Raw genomic sequence first — 15,635 nt, forward strand, 5'->3', positions numbered from 1 at the left:
TGGGCAAGAATTCAACCTCTCTTGTCGGTTGCCCTTTGATCATAATAATGAAAGAGATCTCTGATTATAGTGAGGATTTATAATTAATGATATTCAAATGTACATTCATTGATTCTTTAATTTTTATAGATAATTTTAGAAAAAAGTGAGATATTTAACTTAGAGCTATGGAAAGATGCATGAGTGGGAATTACTGTAAATGTTCAAGGTGAAACAGGAATATAATACAGCACATCTCCTAGTTATAAATGAGTTCCTTTCCAAGAGTGTATTCTTCAGTCCAATTTGTTCACAAGTCCAACAAAGTTGGCCTAGGTACCCAACTAGCACTATCAGTTACATAGTACTGTCATCAGTTTCCCTGGAGAAATGGCAACCCACTTCAGTATTCTTGCCTGGGAAATCCCATAGAGAGAAGAACCTGGTGGGCTATAGTCCATTGGGTCACAAAGAGTTGAACATGACTGAGTGACTAAACCACAGCCATCACCGTAATAGGTTTACACTACTTTTCACACAAATAACACATAAAAAATAAGTACAAAACATAAAGAAAACCTTTTTAATTTTACTGTATAGTGCCTTGAAAAGTACAGTGGTAGAGTACAGCAGCTGGCATATAGGGGTTGGCATTGAGTGAACAGACAAAATTATTGAATGGAGGAGTGAGAGGAGATGGGAGAGGGCAGAGATGAAGGATCATTAACGGTAGGAGATGGAAGCTGAAATTTCACTCATGCCTGATGTTGATGGCACAGGTTCTGGTTCCTTGCTGGATTCATTAGATCTACCCTCTTGAAAAAACTTTTCAGTAGCTCCTGGGATACTCTGATACCTTAGTTGGTAAATAATCCAACTGCAATGCAAGAGACCCTGGTTCAGTTCTTGGGTCAGGAAGTTCCCCAGGAGACAGGATAGGCTACCCATTCTAGTATTCTCTGCCTTCCCTGGTGGCTCAGATGGTTAAAAAAAAAATCCACCTGCAATGCAGGAGACGTGGGTTCGATCCCTGGGTTGGGAAGATCCCCTGGAGGAGGGCCTGGTGACCCATTCCAGTATTCTTGCCTGGAGATTTCCATGGACAGAGGAGCCTGGTGGCTACAGTCCATGTGGTCACAAAGAGTTGGACATGAATGAGTTACTAAGCACTTGAAAAAACAATTTACTGATGTCCTGATGTAGCTTTTTATACTATCAGAGATGACATGGCAGCACTGGATTGCATTCTTAACAGCTGCTGCAACCTTCGTGTACCATTCTGCAATCAGGTTCTATGCCTCAAAAACTCATTCGTTGTTGTTCAGTTACCCAGTCATGTCCACTTCTGTGAGACACCATGGATTGCAGCACACCAAGCTTTCCCATCCATCACCATCTCCCAGTTTGCTCAGACTCATGTCTATTGAGTCAGTGATGCCATCCAACCATCTCATCTTCTGTTGCCCCTTCTCCTGCCCTCAATCTTTCCCAGCATCAGGATCTTTTCCAATGAGTGGACTCTTCTCATCAAGTGCCCTCTCAAATCAAGAAATTCCCTGGTTCTTTCCTGTGGTCTGGATCTCTCCTATTCTTCAGTTACATCTTCTTCCTCTTGTCTCTTATTAGTTTTGCTGGTCTTCCAATTGCTTCATTTCACCTCGCTCCAGTGTCTCAGTTATTTTTGTTTCCATCATTGTTACTTAGTGCTTTTTAGCTGTACCAGCAATATCACCACTGCTTTTATGCTTTCTTCCAGACATTGTGGGCTTGAAATAAATATAGAGTACTACTGTACCCTAAATAATACTCTACACACACACACACACACACACACACACACACACACACACACAATACGTCACCTAAAAGATCTTTTGGGCAAAAAGACCATGTGTGTGTGTATATATATACACATTTATACATATATCTATATAGAGAGAGAGACACACAAGTTGACATTGGAACAAGAGAGTTAAAAGCTCTAACTTTTCATAGTCAGAAATCCTCCTGTAACCTGACAGTTATTTTTCTATATCACTGATAAAAACCAATTGTAATAAAAATAATATAAATTCCCTTGGTTGTTAATTGTATTTTTAAATGATTAATGCAACTCAAAACTATTACTTCAGGGAAATAGGAGAAAATTTTCTTGGGATGACATGTGTCATTTAATAAGTAATTATGGTTAATAAATCTATGATGTCCCATCAATTAATAGAATCTCCGAACGTTTTGACTGAAAGGTAGGTAAAGTTTGAAGTAGGAAAATACAAAAACTGCCTATGCATAAGACTAAGGAAAAAACTTAATAAGGAGAGTTCCTAAAATTTCATAAAGATGCTGAATCCAAAGATAAAAAGAAAAATGGAAATCCCAGGAAACAAATAGGAGAAAATTTTATTCCACAATGATCAAAGAATCACAATTTCTGGTTTTGAGGCTTTGAGTTATGCAATCCAGGGGACTAGGGTATTTGGTCTTTTAAACTTGGCATAAAGTAGAATCTCTTCAGAGCTCCTTTAATATCTTCATTTCTCAGACTGTAGATGAAGGGGTTCAGCAGGGGTGTGACCACAGTGTACATCACTGAGGCAATTGTACTTGAATGTGAGGTGTGGGTAGCACCAGAGCTAAGATAAACTCCTAAGGCTGTAAAATAAAACAGGGAGACAACCAAGAGGTGGGACACACAGGTGGAAAATGCTTTATATTTCCCTTGAGCTGATGTGATTTTACATATGCAGGAAACTATTTTAGAATAAGAGTAAAGGATACCAGCAAAAGGACCACCACCCATCAGGACAGCTGAAAAATACATCACTATGTTATTAAGAAAGTTGTCAGAACTGGCAAGTTGAACTACCTGAGTGAGTTCACAGAAAAAGTGGGGAATTTGTACAACGGGATAGAAGGACAACTGCAGCACCATTAAGCTGTGTAACAAGGAATGCAAGGCAATCAGCACCCAGGATATCAGAACCAGCAGTCCACAGAGCCGGGGGCTCATGATGACCACGTAGTGCAGGGGGTGGCAGATGGCCACATACCGATCATAGGCCATCACTGTCAAGAGAATGTCATCTAATTCCGCAAAGAGAATGTAAAAATACATCTGGGTGATACAGCCTTCATAGGTGATAACTTGGCTCTGTGTCTGGATGTTCCACAGCATCTTTGGGATGGTAGTGGAGGTGAAACAGATGTCTACAAAGGACAGGTTGGAGAGGAAGAAGTACATGGGGGTGTGGAGGTGGGAGTCCAAGCTGACAGCCAAGATGATGAGCAGGTTTCCAAACACAGTGATCAGGTACATGGAGAGAAAAAGCCCAAATATGAAAGACTGTATTTCTGCTTCCTTTGAAAGTCCCAGAAGAAGAAATTGTGAAATTTGTGTATTGTTACTTGGTTCCATGGGGCGGAGGTGACTATCAGGAAAAAGGAAAATAATGACAATTTTCACTCATACTAATTCACATAACTGAAATACTGCAATTTCTATTTAGCCCTCAAGAAGTTGGTGTTAATATTTTATTTGCAGATAAGTTCTCTTTTGGAGATGGCAATGGCAACCATGTGTGTATGTTGAGCCACTTCAGTTGTGTCCAACTCTGTGCGACCTCAAGGACCATAGCACACCAACCTCCACTGTCTATGGGATTTCCCAAGAAAGAATTCTGGTGTGGGTTGCCATGCCCTCCTCCAGCAGTTATTTCCAACACAGGGATTGATCCTGCATCTCATGAACAGGTACTGCATTGCAGGCAGATTCTAAACCACTGAGTCACTGCAGAAGCCCCTTGAAGATATACTTCATTTCATTTATGACTAGGAATTTTTGTCCCATTCTCATCACATTTGCTAAGAGGTCATATATTCTAGAGTATTAATGTGATATTCCATCTATCTTTTGAGAAAAACATATTTAGTGCTAACCATGTTCCAAGAACATGGAGACAAGAAGTAGAAAATGCTGAAAAGCAAACCTCTAGCAATGCAAGGATGGTGAATGAGGTTATGCTAATAAAATATGGTAGAATATGTCAGAATGTGATAGATGCTATGATGAAACAAAGCCAGGTATAAAAGAAAGTGGTAGGAGGTGTTATTTTGCCCTGAGTGTTCAGGAAAGTCCAGCAAACTAGGTGATGTTTGAACAAATTCTTAAAGAAAGAGAGACAAGGAGCTAGTGTGATGTCAGAATTATGTGCCTGAAAGAGTGACTTGCCACTGCTAAAGACCTGAGGAAGAAAGATGCTTGTTCCACATGTTCAATAGCAAACACAAAAGCCAGTGGGGCAGAGGGATAAGCAGGAGGGGGAGTGATTAGAGATGGTGTCAGGGATGCTGAGGAACAAGGTGGCCTTCCTGCTACAGCTGAACCTTCCGTCCAGAGAATCTCTCTTTCCATGTGGTTCCTTACACATTATCAATTTAGCTATAAAACCATCCTATGAATTATATCCAATTCACTTCTTGGTTCAATCTGTTGCTCTGATCTGTGTCTATGTCATTTAGCATATGGGTGCAGGTGCCTCTGCTGTTGAGAACTGTTCTCCCTTTCAAGACAAGAGCATGCACACACACACACCATGTTCTATGCTGTGTCACCATCATACATTGGTCACCCAGATTCACCCTCTTTAGGCTGTGAGTGGTTACAGCTCAGCTGGTCAGGTCAAATAATTATTCTCCAAAAGAATATATAATTTTTACTGTGAAATTCCAGTTCATAAACTTCTCATGGAACAATAAATGTGGGGTTCATTTTTTGTATAGTCAATTTCTGCTTGGTATTTAGTGAAAAATAAAATGTATGAGTGAAGGAAACAGAAAGAAATGAAATGGATATATAGACATTAGGGAAAAAATATCCAATATACTCAGTAACCCCTGAGAAAATGCAATAAACAAGGTTTCCTTGCTGCATCAACATTCCAACTCCAGTGACATCTCCTTGATGTCTGGAAACATAATCAAGAAAAATATCTTTGGTCCAAGAACATTAAAATAATGAAAGATGTATGACATGGAACATCTTACAGTTTGAATATCCCAAAAGGAAAAGAAAAAATTGGAATATAAGCTACCAATTCAGTATCAGAGATAGACAAAATACAACAGAAGTTGGATATGTTTTATATGAAGCATATAAAGCAGAAGATTTCTTTTTCTTGAGGACTTCCCCCTATTTGTTTCCTCTTGTTCATAAATAAGATCCTTATACTTATTTTCTACTTTTACTGGATGCATTTTATGCCTTCTATTCTTTTTTTTAATTTTTTTTTAATTTTTATTTTTACTTTATTTTACTTTACAATACTGCATTGGTTTTGCCATACATTGACATGAATCCACCATGGGTGTACATGTGTTCCCTTTAAAGGGATTTTCTTGGTGGCCCAGAAAGTAAAGAATCTGCTTGTCAATGTGGGACACAGAGGTTCAATCCCTGGGTCTAAAAGATCCCCTGGAGAAGGAAATGGCAACTCACTCCAGAATTCTTGCCTGGGAAATCCCATGGACAGAGGAGCCAGGTGGGTTACAGTCCATGGGGACACAAGAGTTGGAGCAACTTAGCAACTAAACCACTAACATCATTCCTTCTGAGTTTCTACTATTACCATTTAATTGTCAAGATTGACACTTGCATTTTCAAGTGCAATGTTCACTTTGTTTTAGACCATAAATAAATACATTAATATTAGGAAAACCGGAAAACAGCCACAATGACCTCTGGCCCCTGGGCTATGCAAGATTGGTCCTCAGGTGACCTCAGGTCTACATTACGGGCTTCCATCATCACTGACACTCTCCTGCAGGGTCTGTGGTGTTCTCAGACTCACCTGCCTGCAGATTGAGAGAGAAAGCTTTTTCTGTAGAAGTCAAAATTCCTCCCTAAATGATTACTGATGCAGACAGAAAATTTGTCCCCAAATAAGAAAACAGGAAGTGATAAAAATCAAGCATTGGTTCCCAGACAGATGCAGAACTTCAAAGGCAAGAACCAGGTGATCCCCAATCAAAGTGGCAGAGGCTGAGCGACTACAGCAGAGGAGGTATTTGCAGCTTCCTGTGTCAGCTCATTAGGCGTGTTTCCTCTGGTTACTCCAACCTCTAACTACATGATTTCCCATAAGGACACTTTTCTGGACAGAATGGATTTTCCCCTCTGCTAATTCTCTGTACCTAAGACACTGCATTATAAGTTAGGTGAATTTTTTTTATTACCCCTCCCTCTTAATTCTCTTGCTTCTAAATCCCTAAGGTTCTCAGCATGTCATCACATCCCGGAGAAGAAAAATAATAGCAAATGAAGCAACTGACAAAGAATTAATCTCAAAAATATACAAGCAACACTTGCAGCTCAATTCCAGAAAAATAAATAGCCCAATCAAAAAATGGGCCAAAGAACCAAACAGACATTTCTCCAAAGAAGACATACAGGTGGCTAACAAACACATGAATAGATGCTAAACATCACTCATTATCAGAGAAATGCAAATCAAAATCAAATGAGGTACCATCTGATGCCAGTCAGAATGGCTGCTATCCAAAAGTCTACAAGCAATAAATGCTGGAGAGGGTGTGGAGAAAAGGGGACCCTGTTACACTGTTGGTGGGGAGGCAAACTAGTACAGGCACTATGGAGGACAGTATGTAGATTCCTTAAAAAACTGGAAACCGAACTGCCATACGACCCAACAATCTGACTGCTGGGCACACACACCGAGGAAACCAGAATTGAAAGAGACACGTGTACCGCAATGTTCATCACAGCACTATTTATAATAGCCAGTACATGGAAGCAACCTAGATGTCCATCAGCAGACGAATGGATAAGAAAGCTGTGGTACATATACACAATGGAGTATTACTCAGCCATTTGGGGATGACCCAGAGAGATGTTATGGGGAGGGAGGTGGGAGGGGGGTTCATGTTTGGGAACGGATGTAAGAATTAAAGATTTTAAAATTAAAAAATTTTTAAAAAAATAAAAAGAATATATTTCAATCAGTTCTAATGAGGTGGTTGAAACTGGAGCCGATTATACAAGTGAAGTAAGCCAGAAAGAAAAACACCAATACAGTAAACTAATGCATATATATGGAATTTAGAAAGATGGTAATGATAACCCTGTATGTGAAACAGCAAAAGAGACACAGATGTATAGAACTGTCTTCTGCACTCTTTGGGAGAGGGCGAGGGTGGAATGATTTGGGAGAATGACATTGAAACATGTATAATATCATATGTGAAACAAATCGCCAGTCCAGGTTTGATGCATGATATAGGATGCTTGGGGCTGGTGCACTGGGATGACCCAGAGGGATGGTATGGGGAGGGAGGCGGGAGGGGGGTTCAGGATGGGGAACACGTGTACACCCGAGGCAGATTCATGTTAATGTATGGCAAAACCAATACAATATTGTAAAGCAATTAGCCTCCAATTAAAATAAATAAATTTATATTAAAACAACCAAAATTTTCTTTAAACTGTAACATTCAGGATTTGTCTTGACTAGGTCCCTTGGGTCTTTAATACTTTGATTTGGGGCAGGGACAGAACCACTGAAATCTCGAAACATTGCTATTATCCTCTTCAAAAAAGGGGATGACTTTGCTACTTTGGAATAAAACCTTGGTCAATATACTCCTTGGATGCATGATAGTTTCTCCAAGTCAATTAGAAATCTCCCAGTTATATCAGAAGTTAAGAGCTATCCTTTACCCCCTCACTACTAAATGTTTGTACTGATAAGAGAGATATTTATATGTTGATATGTACCATGAACTATCAGAGTATTATATGTGTGTGTGTGTGTGTGTGTGTGTACTGTGCCCAGTTACATCTGATTCTTTGTGACCCCATGGACTGTAGCCTGCCAGGCTTCCTCTGTCTGTAGGATTTGCCAATCAAGAATACTGGAGTGGGTTGCCTTTCCATTCCCCTGGGATCTTCCCAATGAAGAGGTCAAACCCACATGTTCTGCATTGCAGGCAGACCCACTAGGTAGATCAGGCAGTAAAGAATCTGCCTGCATACACGAGATGCAGTATATATACATATACACATACATATACATATATATGTATATATAGAGAGAGATAGATAAAGATATAATGTGTGTGTGTATGTGTGTGTGTGTGTGTGTGTGCCACAACCTGAGATGAGTGGATGCTTGGGAACCTGGCTGTGAATCACAGCAGAGGCTCAGGCATGAAGCAATGTCTTAACAGGGCCACGACCTCTGCCATTACTGGCGCTTACATGGGCTTCACATCAGAAGCAACCCCAATCACTGACTACAGCCGTGTGCCACAGCTCACACCACTATCCATACCAGAAGTCCATGCAAGTCCCTGCTCCCTGGATTTGCACCTCATACCATAATAAGAACAGTAGCCATACTGTAGCGACAAAAGAGCTTCAGACCCAAGGATGCTTCTGAGCAGGGGAGGGACAACTGTTGGCAGTGCTTACAAAGACAGTGCATCAGAGGCAGTCTGCATCTCAAGCTCTGCCCAGGCCAACAGGTCCATGCCCCACCACATGTAGAGTGCCTCACACTAGCACTTCTTGCTCCAGCACTGCTCCCCTCTGGGTCGACCGAGCTGGTGCGGGAGTGGGGAAGCACACACGTAGGGGGAACAAGGTCAGCTCAGACCTGACCCTCAGGGCTTCTGCTCTAGCAACTTGGGAGCTGCCTCCCTCCCATTAGGCCAGTAATGGCCACAAGTCAAAGATGAAGCCATATCTCATACCTGATTCAAGCCCTAAAAACATGCCTAAAAAACAGGTAATGAAAGAGAAAGAAACAGTTTGCCAGATTTCGAATCAATGCATTAGTAAAGATGATATGAAACTCCATTTTCTCAAGCTAAAATGATTCAAGGAATCTTCCAAATGAAGTTTTATTTCCAGTATTCACCCTGTGCATTTTGTTAATAAGTGGAAGACCATAAAATATTTAATTCTCTGAAAAAAAAAGACTGATGAAACAGTGATCATTTTAATTGGGAACTATAAAATATAAACTAGTTAGAACTGAACACTACAATAAAGGAAATAGCCAACAACTAGAAGTAATTAATAGTATACCAGGTAATACAGAAGAATGCATAGGTTAACTGAAATATAGAATAATGGAAATGACTCTGTTAGAAAAGAAAAAAAAATAAAAATGAGAATATTTTGAGGGATGTTTGACTATATTAAGAACACCAACACTGGCATAACTGGAGTGTCCAGGAAGGAAAAGACAGAAGGAGAGATAGTCAAAAGGTATTTGAAAAAATTATGCCCGAAAACCTTCTCAAAGATGAATAAAAAACCAGAATCAGGTACCAGAAGATAAAAGTGTCCCCCAAAATGACAGCAACAAGAACCACACCAAGATCCATCCATGAAAACTGCAATATTAAATATATGGGTTTCTAAAGGAAGCAAAAGAAAAGAAGCATTATATTAAAAAGGTACCCTATAAGTCTATCAAATGATTTCCTTTTTTTTTTTTCTTTCTATTTGTAGAAACATTACGTGTCAGATGGGAGAAATCTGATATATTTAAAGTGATGAGTGGGAAAAACCTGCAAACTAGGGCATACTACCCAGCAAGACTATCATTTAGAATTGAAGGAGAGATAAGAACCTTTTCAGACAAGCAAGGACTGTAACAATTTATTAATTCTAAGCCTCAGTTCAGTTCAGTCACTCAGTCGTGTCCGCCTCTTTGCGACCCCAAGAATCGCAGCACGCCAGGCCTCCCTGTCCATCACATCTCCCCGAGTTCACTCAGACTCATGTCCATCGAGTCAGTGATGCCATACAGCCATCTCAGCCTCTGTCGTCCCCTCCTCCTCCTGCTCCCAATCTCTCCCAGCATCAGAGTCTTTTCCAATGAGTCAACTCTTCGCATGACGTGGCCAAAGTACTGGAGCTTCAGCTTTAGCATCATTCCTTCCAAAGAAATCCCAGGGCTGATCTCCTTCAGAATGGACTGGTTGGATATCCTTGCAGTCCAAGGGACCCTCGAGAGTCTTCTCCAACACCACGGATCAAAAGCATCAATTCTTCGGCACTCAGCCTTCTTCACAGACCAACTCTCACATCCATATATGACCACAGGGAAAACCATAGCCTTGACTAGACGGACCTTAGTTGGCAAAGTAATGTCTCTGCTTTTGAATATACTATTCAGGTTGGTCATAACTTTTCTTCCAAGGAGTAAGAGTCTTTAATTTCATGGCTGCAGTCACCATCTGCAGTGATTTTGGAGCCCCAAAAAATAAAGTCTGACACTGTTTCTACTGTTTCCTCATCTATTTCCCTTGAAGTGATGGGACCAGATGCCATGATCTTCATTTTCTGAATGTTGAGCTTTAAGCCAACTTTTCACTCTCCTCTTTCAATTTCATCAAGAGGCTTTTGAGTTCCTCTTCACTTTCTGCCTTAAGGGTGGTGTCATCTGCATATCTGAGGTTATTGATACTTCTCCCACCAATCTTGATTCCAGCTTGTGTTTCTTTCAGCCCAGAGTTTCTCATGATGTACTCTGCATAGAAGTTAAATAAGCAGGGTGACAATATACAGCCTTGACATACTTCTTCTCCTATTTGGAACCAGTCTGTTGTTCCATGTCCAGTTCTAACTGTTGCTTCCTGACCTGCATACAGATTTCTCAAGAGGCAGGTTAGGTGGTCTGGTATTCCCATCTCTTTCAGAATTTTCCACAGTTTATTGTGATCCACACAGTCAAAGGCTTTGGCATAGTCAAGAAAGCAGAAATAGATGTTTTTTCTGGACTCTCTTGCTTTTTCCATGATCCAGCGGATGTTGGCAATTTGGTCTCTGGTGCCTCTGCTTTTTCTAAAACCAGCTTGAACATAAGGAAATTCACCGATCACGTATTGCTAAAGCCTGGCTTGGAGAATTTTGAGCATTACTTTACTAGCATGTGAGGTGAGTGCAATTGTGCAGTAGTTTTAGCATCCTTTGGCATTGCCTTTCTTTGGAATTGGAATGAAAACTGACCTTTTCCAGTCTTCTGGCCACTGCTGAGTTTTCCAAATTTGCTGGCATATTGAATGCAACACTATCAAAGCATCATCTTTCAGGACTTGAAACAGCTCAACTGGAATTCCATCACCTCCACTAGCTTTGTTCGTAGTGATGCTTTCTAAGGCCCACTTGACTTCACATTCCAAGTGTCTGGCTCTAGATTAGTGATCACATCATCATGATTATCTGGGTCGTGAAGATCTATTTTGTACAGTTCTTCTGTGTATTCTTGCCACCTCTTCTTAATATCTTCTGCTTCTGGTAGGTCCAGACCATTTCTGTCCTTTATCGAGCCCATCTTTGTATGAAATGTTCTCGACAAGAAATGATGTAGAATCTTCTCTAAGGGAAAGAAAAAGGTATAACAAGTGGGAAGTAACTATACAAAAGGCAAAATCCCACTAATTAAGGCAAACTTGTAGAAAGACTGCAAATCAAATCACTTAAGCTAGAATGAAAATTTAATAGACAAAAAGAATTTCTAAAGTCAAGTATAGCTACAATAAGAATTAAAGGGATAAATAGTGAAGTGTTAAATATGACAACAAACACAAATGTAGCTCGGGAAATGAAAATATAGTGAATATTTGAAAGTGCAGGAACTTAAAAGACAGCCTGTTTTAAAAAGAAAATACAGCTGTAAGCCATCATATAAAACCCATTGTTTAACATACATCAAAAAAACTACACTAGATACACAAAAACTAGAGAGAAAGAAACACAAGCATTATTACTTTGCTGTCCAATCACTCAGTCATGTCTGACTTGTTGCTACCCCATGGACTGCAGCACACTAGGATTCCCTGTCCTTCAACATCTCCCGGAGCTTGCTCAAACCATACCACTCAATAAAACATCAAATCTAAAGAAACACAAAGAAGGAAAAAATAAGAACTACAGACAAGAAACAAAGAACATACTGGCAATAAGCACACCTGTGGATAATCTCCATCAGTGTCGGCAAACTAAATATTCTAATAAAAAAAACATGATTCTTAACAAATTATTCATCAATCTATGATACCCCACCAAAGAAATGAAATTTCCAAACATATTTTTCTTGAAAGGTATGTAAATTGTGGAGTAGGAACAAATAAAAATTTCCTGTGTATAACACTGAGAATAAAGCTTAATAAAGAAAGTGCCAAAATTGTATAAATATGCTGAATCCAAAGAAGGAAAGAAAAATGGAAATTCCAGAAAATACATACAAGGAGCAAATTTTATTTCACAATGATCAAAGAATCACATTTCTGGTTCTGAGGCTTTGAGATATGCAATCCAGGGAAATATTATAATTGGTCTTTTATACTTGGTGTCAAATATAAACTCTTCAGAGCCCCCTTTATATCTAGATTTCTCAGACTGTAGATGAAGGGGTTCAGCAGGGGTGTGACCACAGTGTGCATCACCGAGGCAACTGTACTTGAATGTGAGGTGTGGGTAGCACCAGAGCTAAGGTAAACTCCTAAGGTTGTAAAATAAAATAGAAAGACAACCAAGAGGTAGGACACACAAGTGGAAAATGGTTTGTATTTTCCTTGAGCTGATGTGATTTTACATATGCAGGAAACTATTTTAGAGTAAGAGTAAAGGATACCAGCAAAAGGACCACCACCCATCAGGACAGCTGAAAAATGCATCATATGTTATTAAGAAAGTTGTCAGAACTGGCATGTTGTACCACCTGACTGAGTTCACAGAAAAAGTGGGGGATTTGCACAACTGTACAGAAGGACAATCAAACAACATTAAGCTGTGTAGCAAGGAACACAAGGCAATCAACATACAGGATATCAGAACCAGCAGTCCACAGAGCCGGAGGCTCATGATGACCATATAGTGCAGGGGGTGGCAGATGGCCACATACTGATCATAGGCCATCACACTCAGGAGAATGTCATCTAATCCTGCAAACAGCATACAAAAATACATCTGGGTGATGCAGCCTTCATAGGTGATACCTTTGATCTGTGTCTGGATGTTCCACAGCATCTTTGGGATGGTGGTGGAAATGAAACAGAGGTCTACAAAGGACAGGTTGGAGAGAAAGTCATGGGGGTGTGAATGTGGGAGTTTGAGCTGACAGTGAAGTTGATGATTAGCTTCCCAAGCACAGTGACCAGGTATATGGAGAGGAAAAGCCCAAGTATGAGGGGCTGTAGTTGGCTTCCTTTGAAATTCCCAAAAGAAGAAATTCTGAAATCTGTGTATTGTTACTTGGTTCCACGGGGTGTAGTCGACTACCAGGAAAAAGGAAATAATGACAGTTTTCACTCCTACTGGTATAATTCACATAGCTGAAATATTGTAGTTTATATTTAGCCCTCAAGGAGTTGGTGTAATATTTTATTTTAAGATAAGTTCTCTTTGAGCATATGTGTGTATGTTTAGCAGTTTCAGTCTTGTCCAACTTTGTGCGACCCCAAAGACCATAGCACACCAGCCTCCACTGTCCATGGGATTTCCCAAGAAAGAGTTCTGGAGTGGGTTGCCTTGCTCTCCTCCAGGGGTTCTTCCCAAAACTGGGATTGAACCCATGTCTCTTCAATGGCTGCTGCATTGAAGGCAGATTTTAAATCGCTGAGTTAAGAAGCCCCTTTGAGGGTATATTTCATTTCATTTCTGACTAGGAATTTCTGTCCCATTCTTATCACAGTTGCTAAGAGGTCATATATTCTAGAGTTTTAATGTGATATTCCTTCATTCACTTGAGAAATATTTAGTGCTAATCATGATCCAAGCACATGGAGGAAAGAAATATAAAGTGCTGAAAAGTAAATTTCTCTCAATCCAAGGATAGTGAATGAAGATATTCAAATAAAATATATGTCAGAAAGAAGAATATGTCATATGCTGTATCTCATACCTGACTCAAGCCCAAGCCCTCCATGCCTCCTAACAAGATGATTGCAATCAGTACACCCCAAAGAAAGGCATGAATTGTAATAACATCAGATCTAGCTCTTCCAGTAAAGCCACTGGGCACACATCAACTGTATATGACTGTTCCCACAGAAAGACACCACTCTAAGACAGTGAGAGTTAACTGTGGCAAATAATTTCAGAAAACAGACAAAGGTAAGTAAAATGAAAATACAAAGGAATTTGTCCCAACTTAAATATCAAGATATCATGCCTAAAAAACAGCTAATGAGAGAGGAAAAAAAACAGTTTTCCAGATTTGGAATCAATGCATTAGTAAAGATATAAAACTCCATTTTCTCAAGCTAAAATGATTCAAGAAATCTTCCAAAAGAGGTTTTATTTCCAGTATTCACCCTGTGCATTTTGTTAATAACTGGAAGACCATGAAATATTTAATTTTGTGTAAAAATGACTGTTGAATCAGTTATAATTTTAATAGGGAACTATAAAATAAAAGTTAGCTTGAACTGAACATTACATTAAATGAAATGAACAACTAGAAGTAATTAATAGTTATCCAGGTGATACAGAAGAATGCATAAGCTAAATGACATATAGAATCATGGAAATGATTCAGTCAGAAAAGGAAAAAAAAATTAAAAATGAGAATAATTTGAGAGATGTTTGACTATCTTAAGAACACCAACAGTAGCACAATTGCAGTGTCCAGGAAGGAAAAGACAGATAAAAAGGTAGTCAAAACATATCTGATAAACTTATGCTTGAAAAGTTCCCAAACCTGAGTAAAAAAGCAAATTCAGGTATCAGAAAAAAAAGAGTCCCCCCAAAATGACAGCAATAAAACCTGCACCAAGATACAGCAATTAAAACCACAAAGTTAAAGATATGGTTTTCTAAAGCCAGCAAAATAAAACAGTGTCGTGTAAGATGGAAGCACATAAATCTATCAACTGATTCATTTTATTTATTTATTTATTGCATAAACTTTGTATGATATAATGGGGAGGCGTTATATATTTCTTTTTTTTCTTTTTTTAATATAAATGTATTTATTTTAATTGGAGGCTAATTACTTTACAATATTGTATTGGTTTTGCCATACATCAACATGAATCCGCCATGGGTGTACACGTGTTCCCCATCCTGAACCCCTCTCTCACATCCCTCCCCGTACCATCCCCCTGGGTCATCCCAGTGCACCAGCCCCGAGCATCCTGTATCATGCATCAAACCTGGACTGGCGATTTGTTTCACATATGATATTACATATGTTTCAATGCCATTCTCCCAAATCATCCCACCCTCACCCTCACCCACAGAGTCCAAAAGACTCTTCTATACGTCTGCGTCTCTTTTGCTGTTGAGAGGGAAAAACGTGCAAACTAGGGCATTCTACTCAGGAAGATTAACATTCAGAATTGAAGGAGAGATAAGGAATTTTTCAGCCAATCAAAGACTAATAGAATTTATCAATTCTAAACATACTCTACATGGAATATTATAGGACCTTCTCAAAGAAGGAAGAAAAAAGACATAACAAGTGTGGAGAAACTATAAGAAAGAGAAAATCGTGCTAGTAAAGGCAAACGTGTAGAAAGGCTGAGGATCAAATCACTTAAGCTAGTATGAAAACTTAATAGACAAAATAATTCGAAAATCAAGTATAGCTACAATAAGAATTAAAGGGGTAAATAGGGAGGTTTCA

The 15,635-nt window shown here is 39.4% G+C and overlaps 1 protein-coding gene across 1 annotated transcript; it reads right to left on the bottom strand.

Moving 5' to 3' along the window:
• Positions 2,447–3,394, bottom strand: LOC102184333 (olfactory receptor 7A10-like). The gene has a single exon (XM_005701488.2). The coding sequence runs from the start codon at positions 3,392–3,394 to the stop codon at positions 2,447–2,449; it is 948 nt and encodes a 315-aa protein (XP_005701545.2).

The sequence above is a fragment of the Capra hircus genome, chromosome 7 (assembly GCF_001704415.2).
Source record: "Capra hircus breed San Clemente chromosome 7, ASM170441v1, whole genome shotgun sequence".
NCBI classification, from domain to species: Eukaryota; Metazoa; Chordata; class Mammalia; order Artiodactyla; family Bovidae; genus Capra; species Capra hircus.

Coding starts and splice junctions, on each gene's coding strand:
- LOC102184333 (XM_005701488.2), bottom strand. CDS start 3,394: ATGGAACCAAGTAACAATACACAAATTTCACAATTTCTTCTTCTGGGA.